This window comes from Eptesicus fuscus, chromosome 24, assembly GCF_027574615.1.
Source record: "Eptesicus fuscus isolate TK198812 chromosome 24, DD_ASM_mEF_20220401, whole genome shotgun sequence".
Lineage (NCBI taxonomy): Eukaryota > Metazoa > Chordata > Mammalia > Chiroptera > Vespertilionidae > Eptesicus > Eptesicus fuscus.
The window spans coordinates 221,314-248,721 of NC_072496.1; the positions used below are offsets into that span (position 1 = coordinate 221,314).

Genomic DNA, 27,408 nt, shown 5'->3' on the forward strand with positions numbered 1-27,408 from the left:
TCAATATCCACCCTTGTCAATTTGATTCAAGCTGACAGTTAATTTTCAGCTTCTGGGTTGAGATAAGACTGGAAAGCTGGCTTTAAACCCTTATTCCCACTGTATCCAGAAGCAGGTGCTTGATGTGGGCAGTCCCCATTCAGGGTGAACAATGGTTGTCAGGGAGGGTCTCCTGGGAGGGTGGCTAGTTTCTGCTGCCTCAGAGGAGCCACTCTGGGCTCCCACCCTGCAGCACTGAAGTTTTTTCTCTGTGATTTCAGAGAAATCCCTGCTCTCTGATGGTTTATCAAGCCACATTTTCTAGACACAAAGCCTCCAATCGCTGTGGCTCTGCAAACCTGGTCAAGACTCCCGCAGGATTAGAAATTTCCGGCCACTTCTAGGTTTCCATCCTTCCTTCCAGTCCAGGGTCGGGGAGACACACAAGAGTTTCCCTTGGCCCTTCCGACTTGATTCAAAATCTCGTCATCTGTCCGAAGTAATCCCCAGTGGAGACTTTAACTCAAGTTTGAGTTTAGGGAGCTAACACCTAGCCCTTGATTTCTGGCAACACATCCCCTCTGGTGGGGCCTCTATTCCAAGTGGCTAAACTAATGTGCACCAGTTCCACCTGGAAACCCAGACAGGAGCTGCAGAAGGCAGCAGCTGAATAGAACCAAACTCCATGACCTTTGTCTCTCCTTCGATGGGGGGAGGGGGGGAGGACAGTCAAAGCGGGTGGAAAAGATTTAGGAAGAAATTTGGCAGAGGTGTGCAGGAGGGAGGGTGGGGGAAGGGAGGGGAGGCCACAGGCAACAGGAGGACATCCCTGGCTTCCCTCACTCAGGATCCAACTCCTGCTCACTTCCTGCCAAGTGCCAGGCCCAGCACCATGACGCTATGGAAATACTCCATCCTGGCTGTGTCCTTCATCTCCCTGAGCTTCTTCCTCCGGGACAATACGAACAAGCGCCTTGAGTACAGCGTGTCATTGGTAAGTTCCAGAAACTGAGATGGATTACTTGCCAACACTTTGGCAGGGAGGAAGTATGTCCCGTTATGTAAACACTCAAGTACCACCATAGTTCTAAGAAGAGGGCACTTGAAGATTCAGGAGAGTGCCAAAAAAAGATATTAACCCAGCCTTGAATATGGCTAGGATTTGAATAGGTTGAGGGAGGAAGAGGGCATTCTAACTGTGGAGAGAGCCTTGCCCAGACCTTCTAGGCGGCCATGCTGCCTGCCAGGCCCAGGGTGCGAGGGAGCTGCCTGGGTGCTGCCACTCTCCTCACCTCAGGAGAGATGGTGCTCCTCCCATTCTCCCTTCAGGGACAGACTCAAGCCCTAAGATGACTCCTCCCATGTGCACAGCATCTGCAAGTGGAGAAAGTCATGCTCAGGTTCTGGGGTCCATCTTCTCCCTATGTGCCTCAGACCAGCTAGAGCAGAGGGGGAGGTGGGTGTGCGGAAGTGTGCGGCCAGAAGTGAGCAAAGAAACGGCTGTAGAATTGAGGCACCATGTGTAATTCCTGAAGGACAAGATAGCTTGGTCTTCAGCAGCTGTCCCAGCACCCAGCACAGTCCAAGCAGAGTCAGGGGCTCTGCCAGCCTGTAATGGTGGAGAAATTAGACATGGGCAAGGTGGGGCAGGCAGGTTCTTACTCTGCAGAAGCCTGGGACCTTCCCACTTATCTCAACCCCCTCCCTTCCCACTTCCCTGACCCCAAGGCCCACCACCCCTTCCAGCATCACGGGTGTTCTCATGATGAGGTGGGGACAGTGCTTCACTGAGCCCCAAAACTCGAGCTCCCTGGTGACTGGATCCTGGGGCTTACTTGGTCTGTCCCAGAAAGGGGATTTGCCCTCATTTGTCTCCAGAGGAGCTAGGGTGAAGCTCAGGGCTGATGCTTATCCATCCTTAGCAGGAGGAAAAGAAGAAAATACTGCAGCAGCTGGACCAGGAGCAAATCAGCTCTGAAAGCAAGAACCACTTGGAGACCTTCAAGGAGATGCAGAGACGCTCTCCAGTGCTCCAGCACACCAGCTACAAAGTCCTGGCTGGAGCCCTTCCCCGGGAGAAGAGTGAGTATGTGGGAGAAAGGTCAGACTGAGGGAAGAGGGAGGGAGAGGACCCAGAGGGAGATGAATGTGATGGGTGCCAACTCATTGGACACTGAACTATGAGAGCCCTCAGGTTCCTCCATCCCTGCAGACCCTGCCATCCAGGTCTGAGGTCAAGGCCAAGCTCATATGCCATGCCAGCAGATTTCCCTTTGGTGCATGGCAGCCTCCCCAGCAGAGAGCCTGGTCCTCCAACGACCTTGCAAAGTAGTAATCAAATAAAACTACCTCACAACCTCTGACCAAAGATTAATCTCTATCCAACCACACTCTCCAAGGGAAAGGAAATGTGACTTTGTCCCCAGGGGTTGGCATTAAGGGCAGAGGGGAGGAGGGTCGTGTCACCACCTAGAGTGCTAATGGTGCCCTATGCCTTCCACCCCCAGAACTACTGACGGTGGGGATCTCCTCAGCGCAGCATCCTCATGGAAGCACCCTCTTGCACACCCTGCAGTCCCTGTTCCAAGCCTCCTCGGTGTCTGAGCTGGACTGTATTGTGGTGCTGGTCCACCTGTCAGATCCTGACCCTGCATGGCTCAGCCAAATGGTCGCCAACATATCAGGCCTCTTCCAAGCTCATATTGAGGCCCAGCAGCTGCTTGTGATCCACGGTCATCTCAGTGGCTCTCTCGTCCCAGGGGATCTGGGCAACATCAATGACTCCTCACCCTGTGGAGCTGTTTATTCCAGGCAGAAAGTCGACTATGCCCTCCTTATGAACTTTGCTGTCAGCCTCTCTGAATACTTTCTGATGGTAGAAGATCACGTTGACTGCACCCCCAAATTTGTTTCTACCATCTACTGGGCACTGGCAGCCTGGAAAGAACGACCCTGGGTGACCCTGGAGTTCTCTAGCCTGAGCTTCTCCGGGAAAGTATTCCACAACAGCGACCTCTCCCGCCTGACCACCTTCCTCCTCCTCTTCCCTAAGGACACGCCTACTCACTTGCTTCTCTCTGAATTCCGCCTTCTCTTGGCCCAACATGTTCCTATTCGTTTCAGTCCCTCAGTCTTCTATCCCAAGGGCAATTATTCTGCGTCTGAGGACACCTGCTTTCCTGTGGAGAAGGAAGTGGTCTTTGGTGAACCAGACAACCCCGTAGCCAATGTCCTCACTGACATGAGCCCGATACTGAATGTGATTCCCCAATACGCTTACGTTCTGAACGAGGAGGGCTACGTCACCCTTGATGTCTTAAGAGGCAACTACCTGGTGGTGATTTTGGAAAGGCCACAGCGAGTCATCCGCATAGAGGTGCTGACAGGTGCTGACAAAGATGGACAGTACCGGCTGCAGCAGGGCCAGGTAGAACTGGGCTACAACCCCCTGGCGCATTCCGAAGGCTGTGCGCGCTACACCCTGCTGGGACCGCTGGTGCAGGGGAACTTGGACCAGAGGGTGTTTTACGAAGAAGGCACCCTGGAGCAGCTGAGCTGCATACGACTGCTGGTGCTGGCCTCTCAGAACTCCTGGCTCCTCATCAGGCAGATCAGGGTCTGGACTCAGCCCGAGGAAGAGGAGAGCTGGAGGCACACTGGGGATTCTCCAGGCATTGGTCTTGGGAATGCAGCCTACATGGCTGGCAGGAAATAAAGCTAGAACCGGGTCAAAGCCTGTGCACACTCTGAGTGGGGTGGCTGTGTTATTGTCCAAACTGGGGTACGTGTGAGAAGGAAAGGAAGCACTACTGAAAATCACACTACAACCACAAAGGTAAGCCAGCCTAACCCCAGCAAGCAGAGGTGTGTGCTCAAACTAATCCAGTTTTGTGGGCCACGTAAGATACACGACACAGTCTGAGGAGGGGGAGAGACAAAACAATGTCCTTTTTGTTAGGTCCAGGCAGGGGGGAAGTCCAGAGCTGATGCAAGCATCTGCAAGGTAGATGGTGACAGAGATAACTGGCGTCTTTCTAGACCCCTGGCCCAAGGCAGGAATTCCACACCTCTCATGCCCTCCGCCCTCCCCTCACTAAACAGCTGTATAAAAGAAGTACCTATGCCCCCTTTTTGGCGCGAACTTCCCTGGCCCACCCTTGGACCAGCGAGTTTCCCCCCCGGGAGCGCAAGATTAAAACCTCCCCGCCTTTTAATCGCCTGGACTCTGTGTCTTGTTTCCTGCGTCGCAAACCTCTCACTTTTGGCTTCCAAGGGCCAGAGAGAGGGAAGGAGGCACCATGACCTGCCCCACTTCTTATCTGCACACAAGCATTAGACGCTCCACCAAGGAGTCCCTGCCCTGCCTGGAGCCACAAGTCCTAGGAGTGTCCCGCTCCTTTCCGCACCACCACTTCCGGTCCCCACACCCTGGGTCCGGTTCCGCCCCTTCCGCCCCTGCCGTACAGCCTCCGCCCCTTTCACGCCAATCCCTTCCTCCCCGGCGCCGCGCACAGGCCCCGCCTTTTCCGGGCCGAGACTGTGGTCAGGCCCGCTTCCCCGCCCCTTCCGACGCCGCCGCTTCCATCCCCACTCTGGCCAGGCCACGCACCTTTCAGACCGGCCCTTTCCGACACTACCTCGCGCTTTGTCAGGCCCCGCTCTTTCCAGCCTCAACCCCAACCCTACGACCCTTCTGGTCCTGTAACGCCAGACCCCGCTCTTCCGGCTTCCGGCCCCTTACTCCTGTTAGCCCCGCCCCTTCCGGGCCTACCTTCCGGCCCCCCCCCCAGTGAGTCCTCACCTCTTCCTGTCCCGCCCCTTCCGCCTCCCTCTCCGACGGGTCCAGCCCCGCCTATTCCAGCTCAGCTCTCCGCGGGGCCTGCCCCTCTCAGCGAGGCCCCGCCTCCTTTGGACCCACGCCTTTTCCGCCTCCCCGGTGCCAGGCCCCCCACCGCCCCTTCCAGCCCAGCTCTCTCCAGGCCCCGCCTCTGGCCCACCCCGCGGCGACTCGTGGGAGCGCCCCGCGGGCGCTGCGGTGGAGGACGCGGTGCTCGGTCATGGGGTTCCAGCCGGTGAGACCGAGCTCCAGGCCCTGCCCCTGGGACTCCACTCCATCTGGTTCTGGCCCCTCAGCTATGGGCCTGGGGTCTCCCCGCCGCCCTCGTCCTGATGGTGGGTCCCAGGACCCTGCCCAAGGGACCCCTCCGGCCTGCGCCTGCTCCTGCGCTGGGGCTCGGGCGGGACGGTCACCTCCTGTGCCGCGGACTCCCCTCTCGCGGGGCGGTCACAGGGCCTCCTCTCCCCACAGAGCCCAGGCCTGCTGGCCTCTCTCGGGGCGGGGCTGCTGACTCTACTCGGCCTGGCTCTGGGCTCCTACTTGGTTCGGAGGTCCCGCCGCCCCCGGGTCACTCTCCTGGACCCCAATGAGAAGTACCTGCTGCGACTGCTAGATAAGACGGTGAGTTGCGGAGGGAGGGAGGGGCGGGGTAGAGGCAGGACCAGAGCTCCCCTCCTGATGCGAAGCCACAGCATCCACTGTGGTTGGGATGTCCTGGTGACCCTGTCATCCGTCCTCCAGACTGTGAGCCACAACACCAAGAGGTTCCGATTTGCCCTGCCCACCGCCCAGCACACTCTGGGGCTGCCTGTGGGTAAGGAACGTGTGGGCTCCTTTTCCTAGCATCCTAAGAGCGCGATCCTCCTTCTGGAGTCTCCCAAAACACGCAGCTTCCGTCCATTCCCTCCCTCCGCACTCTCCCCTTCCTCGCCTGGCTGGATCCTCCAGGTTGTCACTGGGTCATTCTCGGGTGTGGCTTCTGTGCCCCAGACATCTTTAACACTCAGCAGTCCCCCTCCTTCCCGCAGGATTGGCTCTACCTACCCCTGACAAACACTGATTTTAAACCCATCTCTGCTGCTGCTGCTGCTAAGGCCCTGGTTGTAACTGAGTAGAGTTTATCCCTTGGGGCATCCAAGAGGGGTCCCCCTGGGGGCTCCAAGGGGTGAGTCCTCCCTGCCTGGTAGCTTATGGGGGCAAGACGTCCTCGTTCTCTCAAACCTCCCTGGGTATTTTGAAAGGTAACTGGAAGGCCGCACATCCACAAGCCACCCTCACCTGTTCTCTGCATGGTCCCCAGGCAAACATGTCTACCTCTCAGCCCGAATCGATGGCAGCCTGGTCATCAGGCCGTACACTCCTGTCACCAGTGACGAAGACCAAGGCTATGTGGATCTTGTCATTAAGGTAAGGGAGTAGGAAGGAGCCCCAGGAGCTCTCCACCCTACTTTTTTGGGGATTTGAGGAAACTTCTAAGTTTGTTAGATAGTAGAAGATGTGTGTCTGCTCTAGATATGAAGAGTACGTAGACTGGGGAAAAGATAGCACGTGCGTATATGGCCCCAGCCTAGGGAGGCTCAGTCAGCGGGACCTCAGAAATCATTGAGTCCAAATAAAGTCTATTAAGGTGTTACATATGTGTCCTCATCCCCCCATTGCCCCCCCCCAGTACCCCCCACTCATGCCCTCAACCCCTGGTGTCTGTGTCCATTGGTTAGGCTTATGTGCATGCATGCAAAACCGTTGGTTGATCTCTCCCCCTTACCCCCACCCTCCCCTACCTTCCCTCTGAGGTTTGACGGTCTGATCGATGCTTCTCTGTCTCTGGATCTGTTTTTGTTCATCAGTTTATGTTGTTCATTATATCCCACAAATGAGTGAGATCTTGTGATATTTATCTTTCTCTGACTGGCTTATTTCGCTTAGCATAATGCTCTCTAGTTCCATCCATGCTGTTACAAATGGTAAGAATTCTTCTTTTTTACTGTAGTGTAGTGTTCCATTGTGTAGATGTACCACTGTTTTTTAATCCACTCATCTGCTGATGGGCACTTAGGCTGTTTCCAAATCTTAGCTATGGTAAATTGTGCTGCTATGAACATAGGGGTGCATATATCCTTTCTGATTGGTGTTTCTAGTTTCTTGGGATATATTCCTAGAAGTGGAATCACTGGGTCAAATGGGAGTTCCATTTTTAGTTTTTTGAGGAAACTCCATACTGTTCTCCACAGTGGCTGCACCCGTCTGCATTCCCACCAGCAGTGCAAGAGGGTTCCTTTTCTCCGCATCCTCGCCAGCACTTGTCGTTTGTTGATTTGTTGATGGTAGCCATTCTGACAGGTGTGAGATGGTACCACATTGTTGTTTTGATTTGCTTCTCTCGGATGATTAGTGACTTTGGGCATGTTTTCATATGTCTCTTGGCCTTCCATATGTCCTCCCAAATAAAGTCTTTTCCATTCTGTCTTATCAGGTCTACCTGAAAGGTGTGCACCCCAAATTTCCTGAGGGAGGGAAGATGTCTCAGTACCTGGACAGCCTGGAGATTGGGGATGTGGTGGAATTTCGAGGGCCAAGTGGGTTGCTCACTTACACGGGGAAAGGTAATGGCCCCCCTGCTCCTTGAGCCTCTCCCAGCTCTCCAGTCCTCTGGGCACACGTGCCGTGCAGAGGGGCCAGGGCTGCCCTTCCTGTACACGTAGCTCTGACAGTATAGAGAGGCAGAGGTCGCAGCCCACTCGTCACTGGGATCGGGATCAGTTCCCTGTCCGCTTGAATTCGCCAACCATGGCAGCTGTGGAGTTAAGTAAAGCAGCCCTGCCTCACAGATTCGCCCCTCAGCCTGAGCTGTTTAGGAAGCCAGAGAGAGCTTTTAGCCCTTCTCGGGGGAACAGCATGAGCAAGTCCCTGGGGCTGCTCTGTGCACTTGGAAGAGTAGATTCACACCTGTCCCCAGGCCAGTTGCCCTGACTAGGGGTGACCCTCTGCCCGAAGCAGCTGCTGACTCACTGTGTGGGCCTGAACTGACTGGTAGTTAATAATACAGGCCATGTGGTCCTGGCCCCATTGTCCCTCCTGTGTATCATTAGGGCTGGCTCAAGTCAGATGTCCACCCGGCTCCAGGGTCAGATTTCATTGCAGCTGCTGACCTGGCCGGGGACGTTTTTAGTGCTGCATTTGTTTTCTTCGTTTCCTCTACTGACTCCACTCTTCCATCCCTTCTTCTCTTGACTTCTCAGGGAATTTTAGCATTCAGCCCAACAAAAAGTCTCCACCAGAGCCCCGCGTGGCGAAGAGACTGGGCATGATCGCCGGCGGGACAGGTGTGTGTTGCTTGGGGGCCCGTCTCTCCCACCATTGTTGATGTTGCCATGAGAACTTCCCAGTGACCCTCGGAAGGTTTTGGAATCAGGATCAAGCTGGGAATTAGGACTCCCAGCAATGCCCAGGGCTCCCCAGTACTTGAAAAACAAAATCATGATCAGGTAGAAACCAAAAGCAAGTTTTTTAACCGATAGAATGAGAAATAATTCACGTGTACTCTCCTAAGACCTCACACTGAATGGATCTCCTTCAGGTGAGAACAGGGACACAGCTAGAAACAGGCCAGTTAAGAAGAAAGTTAGCATTGGACATTTCCACATATTCGACACTATGGTAGTCTCTTTACGCCTGTGTCTATGAAGTGGGTACTTGCCTTTCCCTTTTACAAATGAGAAAATGCAGCTGCAAAGAGGTTAAGAGGTAAAGGATTGGTATCCAGCTCTGCCTGGTCCCAGAGCACTTGTCCTTAACCTGCCAGCCCAGTTCAGGCCTGTCCCACTGAGTCAGCTCCTGTGACATCTGAGTCCTAGCCAACAGGGGACATTGAGAGGAAGTCTTAGAGGGACTTTAAGAATATGAGCTTTATGTGAATATTGAGCATGACTATAGTTCACCTACCAGATAGGAATTTTTGTGAGTTTAGGGTAAGAGGCATGTCTATCCAGAAGTGTGGGTGCTGGAGAATACACAGGAGGTTAGAGGATTTGGACACTGAATGGAGGTGGGTGCAGTGGTGAACGGGAGGCATTCAGATGAAAGTGCTGGTTGGCTAAGGAGCTGGAACAGGTAAGCTGTGGCTACCATGTCTCCCTGTGGCTGTCTGTGCAGGAATCACCCCGATGCTTCAGCTGATCCGGGCCATCCTGAAAGACCCCACAGATCCAACCCAGTGCTCTTTGCTTTTTGCCAACCAGGTTGGTTTGCTTTTCTCGGTCCTGGGACTTTTCAGTTGTGTGGGTCAGCTCAGAGATGTGGCACCCATGGGCAGAAACAGGCCAGAGCCCAAGACCCCCTGTAGCTAGAGGACCCTCGCTGCCATAAGAGGACAAAGCCCTGAGCCAGTTCCTTCCCTGGGCCCAAGGAAAGAAGAAAAGAAAACATTTTTAGAATATCATCCTGAGCTTAAAAACTTGCTCTTCGGGTTACCTTGGTCAAATATGCCACCTTTATTTCTTCATGCCGTGTAAATAAAACCTGTTCCCCTCTCCTTCCCCCTCATCCTAACAACCTAAAAGTTGTGCTTTTCTTTTTCTCTGCTGGTTACAAAACGTTATGTGGGCCTGAGAGGATTCCTAAAGACTTTGTTTCTCCTTTTCACTTCAGACTGAAAAGGACATCATCTTACGGGAGGACTTGGAGGAGCTGCAGGCCCAATATCCCAGTCGCTTTAAACTCTGGTTCACTCTGGATCATCCCCCAGCAGGTGCCCTCCCCATGCTGGGTATCCCAGCACCAGGGCCTTGCCCCTGTTGGGTTCTGGTTTCGGTGGAACCACCCTCCCTGACACTGCTGGGCTGGGCTCCCAGGTCTGTGTGCCGGGACGCAGTGGTCTCCTGGCCCTTTCCTTCAGGGTCCTGTTCACCGGTCGGGGGCAGGAACGGCTGTGCTGCCGAGGCAGGCTGTGTTTCACTTGATACCTTCCCCAGAGCCTTCCTGGGCCTCCCCACCTCAGGGCTCTGCACCCCTTGCCAGCATGGGTCTGGAGTGACTGTTCTCTGCTCCTCTCCACTTCAGGTTGGGCCTACAGCCAGGGCTTTGTGACTGCGGACATGATCCGGGAGCACCTGCCTTCCCCGGGGGACGATGTGCTGCTGCTCCTCTGTGGGCCTCCCCCGATGGTGCAGCTGGCCTGCCACCCCAACCTGGACAAACTGGGCTACTCTCAAAAGATGCGCTTCACCTACTGACCGTCCCCTGGCTTCCCTGGTCCCGTTCCCGGCAATGTTCCTGGTCAGTGCTCGGATGCTGTAAGTCCTAGATCTCTTTCCTGGAAGGATAAGCCTTTTGTCTTTCTCTGAAGCTGAAATCGGATGGTGCCTACAGGAACAGCATCCTTGTAGCCCTGGAAGAGAGCTAAGGCTGAGTCGTTCCCTGGAAGGCCCCCCAAACCTCCCTGTGAGAAAAGGTCCAGGTCAGGCCGTGGAGCAGTGTCTTCCATGGGTCAGGAAGAAGGAAGCATGTACGTTCGTTCCAAGCCTGGCTGATCCCTGGGTAGCATCACACTCTTCTTTGTCTGTGTTGAAGGGAACAACCTATGTAATGGGTGTTACTTACTGCTTGGTGCTTAACTCGTAGCAGATTCGGTGTGAGTGCAAGTTGAGCAGACTTCTAGAGCGAGTCTTACAGAGGTTGCAGGAAAGAAGCAAGTGTTTCTTCAGACCTGCAGGCCTCAGAGAGAGGGATCTCAAGTATGTACTTGCATGTCTGTCTCTTTCTGCCCAGCCCAGGCTAGAGGGAAGTGGCTATCCACAGTCTGAGACCGCTGCTTGTGGCAGGAACCCCTGGCTATGCGAATAAATGGACTAAGGCCCCAGTGGTATACCTATAGGGCTGTTGTGTCTGGGGGTCTGGACTCCAAGGCTTTTCACACCTGAGAATTTGGGGAGGAAGGGCTTCCCAGCACAGAATTCTCCCAGGTCTTCCCAGAACCCTTGAGCAGCTGTCCTGTGTGCTAACATGTGAGCTGTCTCAGCAGAAGCAGACGCTTAGCTTCTCCCTGGAGGCTTTTCAGGTGGGGGACAGAGTACAGCTTAGAGGGGATGCATTCTGAGCCCAGGTGCAGTGTCCTTTTGTTGGTCATATTTCCTGCTCCCTCCTCTTGACCCTTCCTTCACCGTATTCATCCTTCAGGGTACCTGGCAAACAAATGAAAGCATTGTCTTTCTGTTTGGAAGAGAAGCCTTCTCCTACAAAAGTAACCTAAGCCCAGCCGGTGTGGCTCAGTGGTTGAGTGTTCACCTGTGAACCAGGAGGTCACAGTTCGATTCCTGGTCAGGGCACATGCCCGGGTTGGGGTATCAATCCCCAGTTAGGGGACCTGTAGGAGGCAGCCGATCAGTGATTCTTTCTGGTCATGGTTTCTATTTCTTTCTCCCTCTCCCTTCCTTTCTAAAATCAATAAAAATACATTTTAAAAAAACAATAACCTGACATTACCCGCCCGGCCAGACTTATTGGTGCCTGGACAGAGTTGCCCTCCCCGGCCCATCCGTCTTGCCTGCCCTCTCCTGTTATGACATCATGACCCAATCCACTCCCAACTCCCAGGGTTGGACCAGGCAGCTTTTTGAGATCTTTGTTAATCCCGTTGGGATAGAACTGTGCATCCATCTCAGGAGGAAAGGCCAGCATTGGTTTTCTGCATGAACCATGTATTGCTTTCTCTGGGATCCCTAAAAGACGGCTTATGGGACCCTGAGAATTCAACCCTTCCATAAAGCAGAATCATCAGTAAATTCTGTTCCTGGCATTCCATCAAACATTTCTTGATCAGCTAGTATGTGTGTACTACTAGCTGTGTATACAGGGGAGAATCTTAGCTTCCTCATCTCTAAAAAGGAAAATTGTACTTAGGATTGTTGGGTTCAGATAGTACAGCAGCCCAGCAAAGAAAATTTTTCACACACAAAGTCACCGTTCCTTGTTTTGCACCGGCTTCTATCTCATCCACTCAATATGCAAACATTTCTTTAGGACCTGCCATGTGCCAAGCACCGTGCTCAGCGCAGGATACCACTGTGACAAGACTGGTCTCCGACCCCCAAAGAGTTCCTAGTCTAAAATAAGATAGACGTGTGATAAATAATTACAACACAGTGACTGGAGTAGAGATACAAGATGTGGATGGGGGGAGGATTCAGAGGAGGAGGGAAGAGAAGAAAAAGCGTTGCTGAGTTCACAGCCACAAACCAGACACTTGCTTAAGTATTCATAATTTAATCCTTATGATAATCCTGAGTCTAAGATTAAGGATTTGGCAAAGGTCTCGCTGAAGAAAATTAAAGTCAGTCCCGTGGACAATGAATGTTTCTGAGGGTTTTATACAACAGACATCACATAACAGCTAACATGTATGAAGCATCTGCCATTTGCCTGGCATCATACAAGAGCCTGCATAAATCATCTCAGTCCTGACAAAGACCCGGTGAAGTAGCACAGTTTTCTTCCCATTTTTCAGGTGAGGCATTCAGTAAGGTGCTCAAGATCATCAGCTGGCCAGGAATGGAAACCTGGGTCTGTGGTACTCAAGTCCATGCTTTTAACCAGCACCAAGAGAATCTCACTGTCTCCAGGCATCCATAGATTGTAACCAACTACCATCTAAAATAGCAGTAGTTATGCACCATCCTCCGGAGAACTGAGAAAGTGGTCCCGCAGATCAGTGATATTCAACCTTTTTCATCTCATGACCCATGTAAACTAATTACTAAAATTCTGTAGCACACTAAAAAATATAAATTTTGCTGATCTGGCTCTTTGGTCGAAAATCGCTGCCTCGAATCACTTTCTGTGGTTAGAGGAAGGCTGCACCACCTGTGTCTCCCAGACCTGCACTCAGGCGGGAGCGTGGGAGCACAGACTGGCAGTGAGTTCTCCAGCAAGGATGGAAGCAGTTCTGTTTATGCGCCAAACTAACGCTCAGCCCAGCTCTTCGCACGTGATGGTTCCGTTCAATAAATATGGGAGGGACCAAGAGGCTGAAGAAGAGGGACTCAGGAGTGTTTGGAGGAGCGAACAACTGGCATCGGTCATGGTGAGATGAGGGGACTTGCCAGCAGAGAGGACAGGCGCATTGGGTGCAGTTCGGCGGGGTTCAGTCCAACTCCCTGACAGTCCTCCTTCGGGCGCTCCCGCGTGCAGCTGGGGGTGTGGTCCTCACGAAGCCAAGGAGGTGGGGCTCGGGATTGGAGCTGCGCGGGGGCGTGGCCCAGGAGAGCGGGCCTGTGATTGGCCTGCTGGAGGAAGACCCCCTCCGTGGGAGGGGCCAGGAGCTGCGTCGCGGAGGTGACGTCAGCGCTGGGCCCCCTTCCGGCGCGGGGAGCGTAAAGATCAGGGCCGCTGGGCTGCAGGCCGCCTGCGGCGCTGCGGGATGTAGCGCGGCGTCCGCGGCCCCAGCTGAGCCCGTCGCCCGGCGGTAAGTTTCGGGGGCTGCTGCAGCGAGCGGGTAGGAGAGGGGCGGGGGGCCGCCCCGAGGTCCGAGACCCCCGCCCTGATGCCGGCCGCGCCTCCGGCTCCTCCGCGGTCCGTGTTGTAAACATTTCCGGCCCCTCCCCGCTGCGCGCCGCCTCCGAGGCGACCTCGAAAGCCACTTAGGGGCGGATGGGCCGCGGCCCCAGCTGCCGAGCTGCCGGCCGAGCTGGTGAGTGCGGTGTCCTCCTGGCCCCGCCGGGGGAGCCGTCGGGATTCGGGCTCGGGCTTGGGGCGGGCCGGGCCCAGAACGAAGCCCGGTCCCGGCCGCGGCGCGAGCGCGTGGGGAGCGGGGGTGAGGGTGGGGGCCTGGCTCGCAGGACCGCCTGTCCAGCGAGACCTGCCTTTGGGGGCCTGAGCGCCCCAAGGACCCTCGACCTACAGTCTTTGTCAGATCAGACCCAGACAATGCCCCCCCCCCCCTTGGTGTTGGAAAAGGGGAGGTTAGTGGGCAGTTTACCTTTATTTACGGGAATCCTAAACGCTGAAGTGGAGCAAAAGCTAAACTACTTTGGGGGGGAAAACGAAATTTCATTCCCTCGGAAATTTTGCATTGATGTCTGCCGCCTTATGTTTAAGGTTTGTCCTTCACGCCTTTGATTTTTAAGAAAACAGAGTAGATACATGCTTTCCCCCAGTTTTTCCTGCTTCCTAGGCGGTGGGAAACTGACGAGGCATTTCAGTTTACACAGAATCCGGTGTGGGAGGAGCCATCGGAGCCCACGTAGGACTTCACGGAGTTAACCATAGCATTTCCCCCAGCAACAGGGAGTGAAGCTGCCAACTTAGGCCAAGTGAATGCGGTACTGGTTCTTTTCTGAAAGGGAGTGGTGGGGTGTGTTCACCGCTTTCCTCTCGGTAGGGCTTGGGTCACCTGTCATGGTGCAACTGCTGCTCCCGATGATGTTTTTATAGCATCTGCGGTAGGAGGAATGCACACTGGGCGGTGCTGAACAGATCGCAGTGTCAGATCGCAGGTCCCAGCTCAGCCACAGAAGTCACTCCAGGGGTACCCTCTGCCCCGTGTCCCGGTTGGTACTTGGGGAATCCGTCCTAAAAGCCTGTGGAGGTCCATCCGCCTTCGAGCGCGTCCGCTGTGCCTGCTTGCAGAGTAGAATCTGAAAGCGTTTTGTTCTCAGTGGCCAAGCATTTATGTGATTCTCAGGGGATTAGAGAAATCAGTCACTTTACCTGCAAGTAGGAAAGAATCTCAGGAAGCGCCCGCAGGCTCCCGCTGCTAATGAGTCAAGTGCACCACCCTAGGCGGGCTGTCAGGCCATCTTCCGGTTCTTCAGGCTGGCCTCAGTTTACCTTTCCAGGAATCCTTTATGGAGAAGTGGGGTGGGGGGTCGGGGGGGGGGGGAGAGGACTTAAAAAGGAAAAAAACTAAGAAAAAGAAAGAACAAAAACAAGATTTATGTCTCTTTCTAGGCCAGTTCTCTGTTTCCCTGGAAGGTCTCTACTTCCTTATAGCATGAAGCCACACTGACACTCCTGATACATGACATTATGTTCCATCTCCCTGTGGTCACACTGGCGAACGGAGCATTCATCTTTAAATTAGAAGCTTTATGAAGTGTGTTGGGGGTTTTCTGGTGCTGGTATCCATGAAAATCATTTCGTTTTCCCCTTAATGTCCATTTGTCCCTAATGTCGCTCACTGGACTTTGTTCCTCTCACTGCACTCAGAGTTGATTCTCTTTTTCTGCTCAGAAGTGTTTGGGGTGTGGTTATTACTTATAAGGTTTGTAGCTATCTTGGTTTGAAGGGACCCTGAAAGTGCCCCCTAGACAAACCCGTTCCCCGTAATTGGCTTCCAAGTGTGTACTTGGCTTGTGTTTGTTTCCTTGGGGCTTCTGGGGCACCCAGTGTAAAGTGACCACCATGTTGTGTGACTACTAACCGTGTATCTGTAATGTACTGATAGCCAGGTATTAAAGTAAAAACAGGGACTGGCTGAGACAGCTGCATGTGCCTGTGTACTGCTTACTTTCTTCTTTTTTTTTTTTTATCATGGCATTTGAAAAGCTTACCTGTCTGTTTGGGAGGGAAAAACAAACAAAAAAAAGACCTCTCCTGCTGGGACTGCTTTAGCTGGAGAAGAGCTACAAAGGACGTAAGCTTGTGATTTTCCGCTTCAGACTCTTAAGCCAGTGACTTGGCATCAAGTAGGAAAGCGGAGGCCCTGTTACTGCAGTTGGTAATTTTCAAGCATAGGCCTTCTCCCCAGCGGAGTATAGAGAGAAGGCAGCTGTGCTCTGTCTTGTCTTTTCCGCTAGACTAGTCTTGCTTTAAAATAGTGAGAATCCGGTCGGCATAGACAGAGATTACCCACGGAACCTCTAGGGGTGCAGGGACCCCAGAATAAAACCTCTAGAAGCTTTGTGCCTTTGACCGCAGGGAAGGAGTGTGCAATAGCCTGGAACATTGGGAACTGGTTCACAGCATAAATGTCTCAGAAACCTGTGAGGGACATAAACTCTCCAGCTGGCTGGCGAGTGATTGAGAATCAGTCCTTCCCAAGTTTGGCACAAGATTATCTTATTTATAGGAGCACAAACACCTCCCTGCCTCCATAGTTTACTCTCTGATACTGGTTTATCCAGATAGAAAGCTTAGTGGTAAAGACTTATTAGCTGGAATTGAAGAAATCCCTCAAAAAAAATGCATTTGGTGGGATTTGGCCCAATTATATTTTGCTCTATTGGGTGTGGTGAATTTTCTAAAATACATAAGGATATAGCTGGCTGAAGTCCTTAGTGCTCCCAGAATCAGTCTTAACCAACTTAAGGGTTCATGCTGATTTTATATATCATAGAGACTAACATTTGTAATAACTCCCAGCTGTTTATGAGTGGTCTGCCCTGTCAGAAATTGTATTTTCAGGTCCTAGTATTACCTGCTCTTCTTTCTTGCCAGACCTCCGATCCCTCTCTCTCCCTCTTCTGTCTCTCTGTGTTGCTACAGTTTAGAAGACCAAAGTGGACAGTGGACTTTTGCTCACTATGATGACCTCCACTGTATGTATTTTATTGCATGACGTATCTTGTAGCTGATGGCGGGTTCATGAGTTACCGGGTGTTAGGTTTAGTGACTGAGTCTAGGAGACAATGCTAGGGGGAGGGAGTGTACGAGTGAGTAATAGAGGAGTTGGAGGGAATCAGAAAAATTAGCAGCAAGTGATTTGGACAGAAACGAAAAAGACTTTGATGATGGCCAAAGACAGGTTATCCTAGGAGAATGCTAGACTTGAGGGCGTAGGAACTTTTCAGATCAAATGAAATGTTAAGACTACCAAGCTGGGTTCTGCATCTGATCTCCTGACCCTAATTGCCCAACTTAAAGTTTGTCTATATTATTCTGATTGCTTCTCGTAAAATAGTTTCCCAGCATTCAGAGAAACTGAACTTTGTGTGTGGCTGTTCTAGTTTAGGGGTTCTTGTATCCCTGGCTTTGCACATGCCACCAATTACCTTGTGCATCTGATTGTAGGCTCCTTGAAGAAAAGGACTTACCTTGTTCCACTGTGTATTTTGCACAGTACCTGAGAACGCCTTAGGGTCCACACTAAACACATTTGTTCAATATTCAGTGATGGAGAAAGCTCCACAAGCACAGGAAAGTGCATAAATCCTTAGCTAGTGATAAAAAGTTAATGAGTCACATGCTTGCTGGCTGGAAAGCTGCCCCATTCATCCATTCATTCCTTGTGAACTGTGGGCTCCGACCAGAATCGGGGATAGGAATCCACTTGTTACCGAGGTGGTGTTGGACCCCTGCACCTGAGAATGATTTTTTGGCCGCCCCTGCAGTACTGCCAGCAGTACACTAAGCTACGTGTATCCTCCTTTTGAGACTTACTTCTGAAAATGCCCACAGCTATTTATACATGTTTTCCCATATACATTATTTCTTAGGAAAGCTGTTGATAAGGGAGTGCTGCGCTGTGAGGAAACGTGTTTTGTGGTCAGCCTACTGGAAAGGATTTCCCAACGTTCCTTCTCACGTGGGTTGCCCTCTCCGAGGTTTTCAGGGCCTCCCGTTTCCTGTTCTCCGTGGGCTCCGCTGTTGCCTAAGTGGCATCTGTCTGTCAGTCTTGCACATTTGAAGAAAGAGGAACTCTCTTTGTGTTGACACCATGTAAAGGCCTCTGTACAGTGAATTATTGTTTGTCTCTTGAACTAAGTTTGCTTGTTGCTTTCAGTTGTGCTTGTGAGTTGAGCACAACATGATTTTTGAAACTTGAGGATTGCCCTCACTTGACTACATAAACCCAGCTATAATCCCTGAGAAGGAAGTGTGATTCCTTCTTGGATTTTGAAAGAAGAGCTGGTACAAAATGTAGTCAACAGCCATGGAAGAGACAGTCTCCCCTGGGAGCAGTCACCTTACCGTCCCTCATAAAAGTTTTGGTTCCCTGAGCTTAGTTTCCACTCCTGTAAAGCAACTCATTCCATGTGCAGGGTTACCTGGTCCTCTTTGCATTGCCCTGGAGATATGGGGACACAGGTAACCAGGGCAAGAAAATGCTAATACTATGGCGACTGCTATAGCTGTGAGAAATAAACTCCTTTGTTTATGACAGAGGGGAAAGACCTGGTCATTTACAAGATAGTGGAAATCTTTGGGCACTTTTCAATATTATTTTCATCACCCTGAGGCCTGATTAAAGACTGCCATCTGAAATCCAACTCTGGAACACCTGAAGTCTTGGAGACTTCCTAGAAAACTGAGTTCTAGGTTTCTCTGGTTTTCCTGAAGAATCTGTGTGCCTGTCTGGCTTCTGAAAAGCTAATTTGAGTGGGGCTTTGGTTACGACCTGTGGTGGCTGGCCAAGCTCTCGCTGAGCCGGGTGTTTGGTATTTGTGTGGCAAAGGGCAAAGCTACCTCCTTGTTCTCCGCTTCCTGCTTCCAGGTAAGTTTATTGGTTACTTTAAAGGGAAATGGTGGTGAAGCGTGTTATCTAAGTGTTGAACCCAGGCTCTAATCCTATAATAGAATTAGTAGGCCTTACAGAGAAATTAACCACTGGGCAGCTAGCCCACACGCTCCTTCTGCATGCAGGGCATTTGCACTTATCAGGGCATTTGTAGGGAAACCCAGCTGAGTTCAGCTGGCACTTACTTCCGTTCTTGTAGTTACAGCCAGGTGTTGACTTCATATTTTTGCTCCACAGTCTCAAAGCCAGACCTTTCTTGGACAGAATAGCTTTGGGATTGATGGGCTATTTCTTCTCACTGAATGGGGTCCCTACAAATTGGGGGGGGGGGGGGGGGGCAGTTGAGGGTAGACACCTGTTTTTCTGTGGTGACTGTTTGGTACAAAAACCACAGATGGCTTTGAAGGCAAGCAACCATGTGCTCTATTTTCAGCCTTACCTTTAAGATTAGTGGGGTTCTGAGTAAAGGGTACTATTAAAGAGGGAGAAGGAATAGATTTCATTCTAGCAATTAATTGGCCTTGAGAATTGGAGACAGAAGGTGAGTTTATTAGCTAGCATCTTACTCAGTACTGACTTGTGGAAATGGAACTGTAAGAGGAGCAAATTGTCAGCACCCTTCTCGTCTGTGTTTGCTTTTAGTGTCTGCCATCACAGGGAGATCTCTGCCCCCTGGGGCTGAGACACCAGCCTGTCCCCAAGCTGAAGCTGCAGGGCATTGAGGTACCAGCTAGATGTCTTCTCACAAAGGACCGGTGGTGGCACAGGGCAATGGGGCTCCTGCCAGTAACAGGGAGACGGACACGGTGGAGCTGGCTGAGCTGGGACCCCTGCTAGAAGAGAAGGGCACCCGCGGAATCGCTGACCCAGCCAAAGTAAGTTGTCTTTCCGGGAGTTATTTCCTCCATCAGTTCTCCTTAAACCTCTGCTGTCTCCATTTTTTAAGATCTCAGCTCCCTCCCCGGAAGAGGAACCAGAGCCCCCTGGGAATGTCTCCCCTCAGTCCTCATCATGCTGTGTTAAAGTGTCTTTTTATTTGTCTCTTTTCCCCACTGTCCGCTTTTACGAGTTCACTCATCTCGATAATCCCCCTGCTTAGCACAAGGCCGCAATCCAGTAAGTCATCCGTAAATGTCTGAGCGAAGGAAGGGTGCAGTTCGGTGAGGTTTGGCTTCAGATAACAAACAAAAATCCCTGTGGCTCTGGCAAGACAGAAGTCTGTCCAGTAAAGGTTCTGGAAGGAACTGGCCAAGGCTGTGTGGAGGCTGCGCTGCTGTCAGGAACCTGTCTTGCTCCTCCTCCTTCATTTAAAAAAAGTTTTTTAAATTTATTGGAGTGACATTGGTTAATAAAGTTATATAGGTTTTAGGGGTGCAGTTCTATAACACATCATCTGTATATTGTCTCGCGAGTCCTCCTTCCATCCCCATTTATTCCCCCCTTTTACCCTCTCCGACCTCCTCCACTTCTTTCCCTCGATAATCACCATGACTCATGGATACAGAGAACAGACTGATGGCTGTCAGAGGGGAGGGGGTTGTGGGGCTGAGTGAAAAAGGTGAAGGGATTAAGCAAAAAGAAAACCTCCTCCTTCATTCTTAAGGTCGCCCATCAGGCCCACACTGGCCACCACCAAGGAGGAGGGGAAGAAGGACCCGCCCTTTCTAGAAGTGTCTCGGGACACTGCCCTTGACACCACTTGTGGGAAGTCGTTGTGGGTCATGTTCAGCTGCAGTGGAGCTTGGACACACAGCCTTCTCATTGGGCCTGAGTAAAATTACAGTAACTACACCAAGGACTTTGCCCACCCTGAACAAAACCAAGGACTCTGTTACGGAGGACAAGGGGGAGTGTGGCTGCTGGGTAGGCAAGCTGGAATCTGTGTCACAGAGCCTGAGAGGGGCCATTTGCTTACCAGGGACCGTCAGCAGGAGAGAGAGAGGGTGCTCAGGGAAGGAGCTGAAGTGCCAGGCTCTCCGCCGTGGTTTGGGGTCTCGGGACAGCCTCCATGATGGGCGATCCCCCACCCCACCCCCCCCCCCGGGTGCGCTTAGGGCCCAGGCTCCTTCGGCACAGGTGTCAGTGCTGCTTGCTTCTGTGGAATCCGTTCCGGGCCCTCGTCCTGAGGATACAAAGTTTTGTCGTCGTGGCATCCCCAAAGTCAGCAAACGGAACTGTGAGCAGAGCTCAGCCCTAAGGGGATCTCTGAGACTCAGTCCTGCTCGCTGTTTGAGAATCTCGTGCTCTGGGAGATGGAAGTATTTGGGAAATTGGGGGACTTGAGAAGCGCTGTTCTAGAGATTTGGAGGGTGGGGGGGTTCAGACTTAAGGAACGTAGGGACTAGTGTGCTAATGCTGTGTCCTCCCTCCGTTGCCAGCTCCCATCAGCCTATCTACTGGGTGTGAATTGAGCTCTCACGCCAGCATTTACACCGTATCAGTAAATCTTGAACTAGAGTGTCGTAAACTTAACCGTCATGCTTTAGAGAAGAGGCCACAAGGCCCTGTGCACAAAGCTTTGAGTTTGGTTTCCCGAGCTGTGTCTGACCTGAAATGGCACCGTGTACGAGATGACTGCTAGGATTGGTTTGTGTTCACTTTTTTCACGAAGGCTGAACAAGAGCGAGCATGCCCAGTGCCCCAGGAGGAGGAGGAGGAGGTGAGGGTCCTGACACTTCCCCTGCAAGCACACCATGCCATGGAGAAGATGGAGGAGTTCGTGTATAAGGTGCTGAGCGCTCCGTCCTGGAGGGGAGGGGCGGTGGGCTTACTGGGGGTGTCCCAGCGGGTGGGCCTACAGTGGGCTAAAACCTTTTATTCCTGTGTGTGGATTTGTTTTTGCTTAAGGTGCAGTAAATACCGGGCTAGCAGATTTTTACTGCCTGATGTGTTAAAGCATTATTCAAAATATGTTCTGAGCAGGAGTGGTGGTGGTGGGGCAATCGGGGGGGAAAAGGAGACACATGTAATACTTTAAACAATAAAAATAAATAAGTAAATAAAAATTTAAATATATATGTTCTGAACAAGAGCTCTCAATTTTTATTTTTTATTTTTTTGCTGTGGATCCCTTTGGCAGTCATCAAAATATTAAAATGTGATTGGGCTCCTTTACTAATACATTAAATACGCACTAATGACAAGCTTTAAAATATTGTATTAAAATTTATGTGTGTGTTTTTAAATTTTTTATTGATTTTTTTAAGAGAGAGAGAAACATCGATTTGTTGTTCCACTTAATCTATACATTCATTGGTTGATTCTTGTATGTGCCCTGACCGGGGATCAAACCCACAGCCTTTATGTATTGGGTAGCTCTAACCAATTGAGCTACCCGGCCAGGACAAAATTTATTAAGTTCTAAGTAGTGATGAATAAAAATATTTTGGTATCTGCAAAACTCATGTATGAAAATACCTGTGATTTCTGTTGGTGACAGTCACAGTTCTGGTCCTGCTGTGGTTTGCTGCTCACACTTTCAGTTGAGGGACATGTTGAATTTTAGTGAGAGTTGAGTAAGAAGGAAGCTTTCCCATCTCACCCCTGGATCCTGCTCACTGTCCATGTGTCCTAGGTTAGGAACCCCTGCTCTACAGGACACTGTCTCAGCCTCGCGAGGATTTCGTTTCCTGGGAAGGGCAGAGCAGGAGCAGGTCAAGGAGGCTGAAATGTATGGTTTTAAAAAGCCACATGCATATTCATGTTCCAACTGTTCCAGGTCTGGGAGGGACGCTGGAGGGTCATCCCGTACGATGTGCTCCCTGACTGGCTGAAAGACAACGATTACCTGCTTCACGGCCACAGGCCGCCCATGCCCTCCTTCCGGGCCTGCTTCAAGAGCATCTTCCGCATCCACACAGAGACCGGCAATATCTGGACCCATCTGCTTGGTGAGTGATCTGGGTGGGAAAGTGCAATTTCTGTCTTCTTAAGTGCAAAGGAGTTTTATAGCCTTTGTCTCTGGGAAGGAAGAACAAAGTTGTTCTGGCTGATTGAATGCTGGCATTGCGCCTCCAAACTGCCAGTGAGCTTGGTCGGCTCTTGGTCATTGGTCTGTAAGACAGGCGTGGGGCGGGGGTGGGGGGTGGGGGTGGGACGAGAAATGGGAGAAGAAAATGCAATTAGGTGTTGTGTTGTCTGGTCCTCCCTGGAAGCACTACCCAGCATGGAGGCAGTTCCTTCCACTTCATGCATTCCCATTGTCACAGCAAAATGCCAGCATTTTCTTAAATGACCTTTTTGTCTGGGTTTATGTGCCTGCTGCCATTTTCTTCAGAAATTTTGGACTACAGTTCCCACAGCTAAACCCTGTAATTTCATTACTGACTTAACACCATCAGCTGTCAGAACGCACACATTCCCGTCTTCCTCAGGCTTTCTTTTCTTCCTCCTCCTCCAGGTTTTGTGCTGTTTCTGTTCCTGGGGATCTTGACGATGCTGAGACCAAACATGTACTTCATGGCCCCCCTGCAGGAGAAGGTGGTGTTTGGCATGTTCTTCCTGGGCGCCGTGCTCTGCCTCAGCTTCTCCTGGCTCTTTCACACCGTCTACTGTCACTCAGAGAAAGTCTCTCGGACTTTTTCCAAGTGAGTGGAAGACCTGACGTTGGGACGGGGGTGGGGAGAGAATAGCAGGCCCTGCTGTCACATCCTGTGACCTGAGGACTGGGACCCCCAGTGACCCCTAAAGACACCCTGCTGTGCCAAAGGAAAGGCTCTCTAACTTGTAGGTGTAAGAGTGGTGAGGCTCTTTTAAATCCTTCATGGAAAAATTCACGGCAGCCTCAACAGCTGGAACCCAGCTGTGGAATGTAGTTCCCACCTGCTTAGCGCTGTCCTGTGTGAGCTGGGTGCGAGTGGGCTACTCTCCGGACCAAGCGCCCGGGCCGAGCAGGGCGTGGCGGCGTGTCCTGTGCTGCGTTCTGCTGTGCTCCTACCCACAGCCAAGCAGCTTATCTTCGCTGCCCACACATCGCTGGAAGCCCCAGATGCCTGTCATCCGGAGCCTTCCGTAATCCCCCGTTCTGAGCCTGGAGTTCACGTTTGCTTGTTGTTGTTGGTTTTGGTTTTGGTGGTGGGTTATTTATTTTCCCAGTAACACCAGTAATGGCAATACATTTTTATCATTTAAAAGTCAACTAGAACAGCAGTACCCTTTAATACTACTTCCAGTTTAAGGGTTGGTTCTTAGAACTCAACCTGTCAGAACTGGGGGACAGTCAGAGCCCTCCTGAGCGAAAAGCTGGGAAGCAGCGGTCGTGACGGAGCTCCTGAATTTAAGTGCCCAGTGGGGGGCGTGGCTGTTCACGACTGAGGGGAAGAGACTTCTGAGGTTGGGGACTCGTAGCAACTCTTCCACTGCAAAGACAAGTGCTTGGCCTGTGGGATTTCAATCCAGGATGTAGACGAGAGACGGGTGATGGTCAGGTCTGCGAGCCGATGGAGAAGAGAAAAAACAAACACAGCTAAACGAGCCATAGGAAGTCTTCATTTCTCCACTGATGCATTTTAATTTTGGCTCTTTTTCAGACTGGATTATTCAGGGATTGCCCTACTGATTATGGGGAGCTTCGTCCCCTGGCTCTATTACTCCTTCTACTGCTCCCCACAGCCACGGCTCATCTACCTCTCCATCATCTGTGTCCTGGGCATTTCCGCCATCATTGTGGCACAGTGGGACCGGTTTGCCACTCCTAAACACCGGCAGACAAGAGCAGGTGGGTATGAAGGTGATGTAAATCTCAGGTATTTCAACCTTGACCCTAACAGGCTCAACCTTAGGCCCTAAGATTGGCAGTTTGAGGACCCCACTCAAACCCCGATTTGTGTTTAGAATCCTGAGAGCAGTGTTGTTGTTTTTATTAATTTAGAGAGACTGGAAGGGAGAGCGGGAGAGGAAGAAATGTCCATGTGAGAGAGAAACATTGATCGTATGCCCTCCACCGGGGATCAAACCCACAGCCTGGGGTATATGCCCCGACCGAACTGGCAGCCTTTCGGTGCATGGGACGATGCTCAACCACTGAGCCACGGCGGTCAGGCCACAGTATGGACCTTTAAAGCTCCGTTATCCCCCAGGTTTCATATTATTTCATAAGCATGCTAATGAGCCGCATAATGACCAAGTTTGTCAATTAGCTGCAAGTATAGAAATGACTGCTCTTATGAAAATGTACAGCCCTGGCCAGGGCGGCTCAGCTGACTGAGCATCATTCCGTGCACCCAGAGGTCACCAGTTTGATTCCCAGGCAGGTTGTCAGTTTGGTCCCAAGTCGGGTGCGTACGGGAGGCCACCGATGGGTGTGACCACTGGAATAGCTACAGCATGAGCATCTGGGTTGTGCCACCCACACTCCTCTTTTAAGCTTTATTACTTGCAGCAACACCAGTGACCTCCTTAGATTTCTTATCTGGAATGTTGTAACTTTCAGTTAAAAGAATTAAATGTTCATCAAGCATCAGCACATGCTGGGCGTGGTGCTTTAACAAGGTATATCTAAGAGCGGAGAAGGTGGTCCCCGTTCACGGCCCTGCCGCACCCCCCCCCCCCCCCCCCCCCCCCCGTTGTGTGCACTGCAGTGGTGTTGAGACAGGTGCCCGTTCTTCCCTTCCTCTTACCTCACTTGTGTGTCCCAATAGCTACAACAGCTTCTGACTTGAATGTCTACCTGCTCAGGTCAGAGCCTGGGTACTTAATGTTGTCTGATCTTACGGGAAACTGTCTACTCCTCTCCACCTCAAAGGCACCTGGAGCTTTGCCATCCGAGTCCTGATGGCAGCAGAGCTTCGAGCAGGTGGAGAATGGCTCGTTTAACTGTTGTTCCTGCTCTTCACCTGCTCGCAGATCTGATGCCCCCAGAGGGTTTGGTCTGTCACTTTTCCTACCACATAGTGAAGAATGTGAGATGCTTGTTCTTGGTGCTGTTTAGAGGATACTCTGTATAAGCACCACAGCCTTCCCATTCCGGATGTTGAAGAAATCGCTGCTAACGATTCTCCATTTTGTGGCCAGATTTCCTGAAAAGTAGCTAATGGCCGTAGACACTTGAATTCCAGAGAGAAGCAGCAGTGTGCACCGTGTGGCAGCTGTCCCCTCCCTGACAGTCTTGTCTGCTCCGAGCAGGGGTGTTCCTGGGCCTCGGCCTGAGCGGCGTCGTGCCCACCATGCACTTTACCATCGCCGAGGGCTTTGTCAAGGCCACCACCGTGGGCCAGATGGGCTGGTTCTTCCTCATGGCCGTGATGTACATCACCGGGGCTGGCCTCTACGCTGCTCGGATCCCTGAGCGCTTCTTTCCCGGAAAGTTTGACATATGGGTAAGCAACAGCTCTGCCGGCAGTGCCTGTGGTCAGGGACTGGCCCCAAGTGAAAGGTCTGAGTAAAAGGCAGTACAGACATGGGGTACATGTATGTACAGGGGAAGTGGGCAGGGGGAGGGAGTGATCAGGATGAACATTTTGGTGTATTTCTGACACACACACACACACACATATATATATATAATTATTTTTATTAATTGATTTTGGAGAGGAAGGGAGACAGAGAGAAATATAGAAACATCATGATGAGAGAGAGTCACTGATTGGCTGCCTCCTGCCCATAACTGGAAATCAAACCATGACCTCCTGGTCCCTAGGTGGAGGCTCAACCACTGAGCCAAGCTGGCTGAGCTCTGATAAGACTTTTTTTTAAATTTCTAGCCCTGGCCGGTGTGGCTTAGTTCCTTGAGCATCCGTCCTGTGCACCAAAAGATTGCTGGTTCAGTTCCCAGTCAGGGCACATGCCCAGGTTGTGGATACAATTCGCCAGTCAGGGTCCATGCCAGAGGCAATTGATCGATGTTTCTCACTCATCGATGTTCTCTCCCTCCCCCTTCCTCTCTCTAAAATCAATAAAAACATTAAAAAATTTTTATAGCAAATATATCATTTTTATGATATAAAACTTTGAGAGAAGTTAGATGAGGTAAGAGCTCTCTTCTCATGTCTGAGCCCTCCTTGCCTTCACCCTGAGGGTCATCTCTTGTTCCTACAGTTCCAGTCGCATCAGATTTTTCATGTCCTGGTGGTGGCAGCAGCCTTCGTCCACTTCTATGGGGTCTCCAACCTTCAGGAATTCCGCTACGGCTTGGAAGGCGGCTGTACTGATGACTCTCTTCTCTGAGCCTCCCCGCAGGGCTGGAGGGGACCTTCCCAAGTGCTTTCAAAAATAACTTCCTTGCTGAAGTGAAAGGAAGCGTCTGAGTTGTCTGTTTCTAGAAGAAACCTCTTAGAGAATTCAGTGCCAGCCAGGCTTCAGCCCACCTTCCCACCTCAGGGCGGGGGATAAGCTTCCCATGCCCCTTGCCGAGGAGGGGTGATCCACCTGGCCATGCCTCCTCAGCAAGGCAGCTCTGTCCCCTTGGCACAGAGCGCTTTGAAGCTCATGTTGAGATTTTATCCCTCCAACCATTTTGGGGAAAAATGATGGACTGGGACTCTTCAGAAATTCTTTTTCTGGAAGAAAACGTCCCTCCCTTACCCCGTCCTTACTTTGTAACCTGGCTTGGAACAGGCCATCCGTTTTGTAGCACACTTTTCAGAAACGATGGTAACCGGTCCCGTCTGTCTGGGGCCTGGATCTGCCGACAGCAGGAAGAAGTCACCAACTGGGAGGCACCAGCTAATCATGGAAGTGTGTCCAGGCTTCAGATAACTTGAGTTTCACTTTTTTTTCTTGGCAGAGTAATGTAAAATTAAAATGGGGAGAGATATTTAATATTTAATACTAAGCTTTAAAAAGAAATCTGCTATCATTGCTGTGTATCCTGATGCAAAGGCTATGATGATAATAAAAGGAAGTGCAGAAGACAATTAGCATTCAAATATTTAACATGTGTGGTCTCAGCTATTTGCACATACCTCCAAAGTATTAAAACCAGAAAAGTAATTTCAGATTCTGCAGAAGCACAAATTTGAATCAGGATTGACAGGCTGGCGTATTCGAGCCAATGAATAAGCCCAATTGATTTCCGAGCATCGGCTCCTACGTACGGCCTTATTTTTCTCTACTTATTGCACAGGCTTTTACTAGAGAAATTATTCTGAAGTAGTATTTAATAATGAAATGATTCTCAAAGGTATTGGGGTATATATATCCTTGT

At 51.3% G+C, this 27,408-nt stretch overlaps 3 protein-coding genes across 6 annotated transcripts; all 3 read left to right on the forward strand.

Moving 5' to 3' along the window:
* Positions 1-224: 224 nt before the first annotated feature.
* Positions 225-3,694, forward strand: LOC103302941 (alpha-1,3-mannosyl-glycoprotein 4-beta-N-acetylglucosaminyltransferase-like protein MGAT4E). The gene is made up of 4 exons (XM_054713148.1): positions 225-478; positions 827-973; positions 1,905-2,061; positions 2,487-3,694. Exons 2-4 carry the CDS (start codon positions 872-874, stop codon positions 3,692-3,694), a joined length of 1,467 nt encoding a protein of 488 aa, XP_054569123.1. The 5' UTR covers positions 225-478; positions 827-871.
* A 1,156-nt stretch (positions 3,695-4,850) lies between these two features.
* LOC103302926 (NADH-cytochrome b5 reductase 1) lies at positions 4,851-12,607 on the forward strand. Of its 2 annotated transcripts, XR_008555368.1 has the most exons (10): positions 4,851-5,051; positions 5,288-5,437; positions 5,558-5,630; positions 6,117-6,223; positions 7,290-7,419; positions 8,056-8,139; positions 8,969-9,054; positions 9,464-9,563; positions 9,875-10,107; positions 12,318-12,607. XR_008555368.1 is itself a non-coding variant. In XM_008159967.3 (9 exons), exons 1-9 carry the CDS (start codon positions 5,037-5,039, stop codon positions 10,045-10,047), a joined length of 918 nt encoding a protein of 305 aa, XP_008158189.2. In that variant the 5' UTR covers positions 4,851-5,036; the 3' UTR covers positions 10,048-11,290. The 2 variants fall into 2 exon arrangements, 1 of the variants encoding a protein (XP_008158189.2); XM_008159967.3 differs by lacking the exon at positions 12,318-12,607 and having other exon boundaries at positions 9,875-11,290.
* Positions 12,608-13,147: 540 nt separating this feature from the next.
* ADIPOR1 (adiponectin receptor 1) lies at positions 13,148-27,132 on the forward strand. Of its 3 annotated transcripts, none has more exons than XM_008159968.3 (8): positions 13,148-13,274; positions 18,909-19,141; positions 20,878-20,994; positions 21,985-22,156; positions 22,666-22,852; positions 23,795-23,982; positions 25,389-25,582; positions 26,301-27,132. In XM_008159968.3, exons 2-8 carry the CDS (start codon positions 19,001-19,003, stop codon positions 26,427-26,429), a joined length of 1,128 nt encoding a protein of 375 aa, XP_008158190.1. In that variant the 5' UTR covers positions 13,148-13,274; positions 18,909-19,000; the 3' UTR covers positions 26,430-27,132. The 3 variants fall into 3 exon arrangements, with proteins under 3 accessions (XP_008158190.1, XP_054569116.1, XP_054569117.1); XM_054713141.1 differs by lacking the exon at positions 26,301-27,132 and adding an exon at positions 25,967-26,133; XM_054713142.1 differs by lacking the exons at positions 13,148-13,274; positions 26,301-27,132 and adding exons at positions 13,320-13,499; positions 25,967-26,133.
* The last annotated feature ends 276 nt before the right edge of the window (positions 27,133-27,408 follow it).

Coding starts and splice junctions, on each gene's coding strand:
- LOC103302941 (XM_054713148.1), top strand. CDS start 872: ATGACGCTATGGAAATACTCCATCCTGGCTGTGTCCTTCATCTCCCTG. Junction 974..1,904: donor TTGAGTACAGCGTGTCATTG/GTAAGTTCCAGA, acceptor CATCCTTAGCAG/GAGGAAAAGAAGAAAATACT. Junction 2,062..2,486: donor AGCCCTTCCCCGGGAGAAGA/GTGAGTATGTGG, acceptor TTCCACCCCCAG/AACTACTGACGGTGGGGATC.
- LOC103302926 (XM_008159967.3), top strand. Junction 5,438..5,557: donor TGCGACTGCTAGATAAGACG/GTGAGTTGCGGA, acceptor TCCGTCCTCCAG/ACTGTGAGCCACAACACCAA. Junction 8,140..8,968: donor CATGATCGCCGGCGGGACAG/GTGTGTGTTGCT, acceptor CTGTCTGTGCAG/GAATCACCCCGATGCTTCAG.
- ADIPOR1 (XM_054713141.1), top strand. CDS start 19,001: ATGTCTTCTCACAAAGGACCGGTGGTGGCACAGGGCAATGGGGCTCCT. Junction 22,157..22,665: donor TATCTGGACCCATCTGCTTG/GTGAGTGATCTG, acceptor CTCCTCCTCCAG/GTTTTGTGCTGTTTCTGTTC. Junction 22,853..23,794: donor GTCTCTCGGACTTTTTCCAA/GTGAGTGGAAGA, acceptor GCTCTTTTTCAG/ACTGGATTATTCAGGGATTG.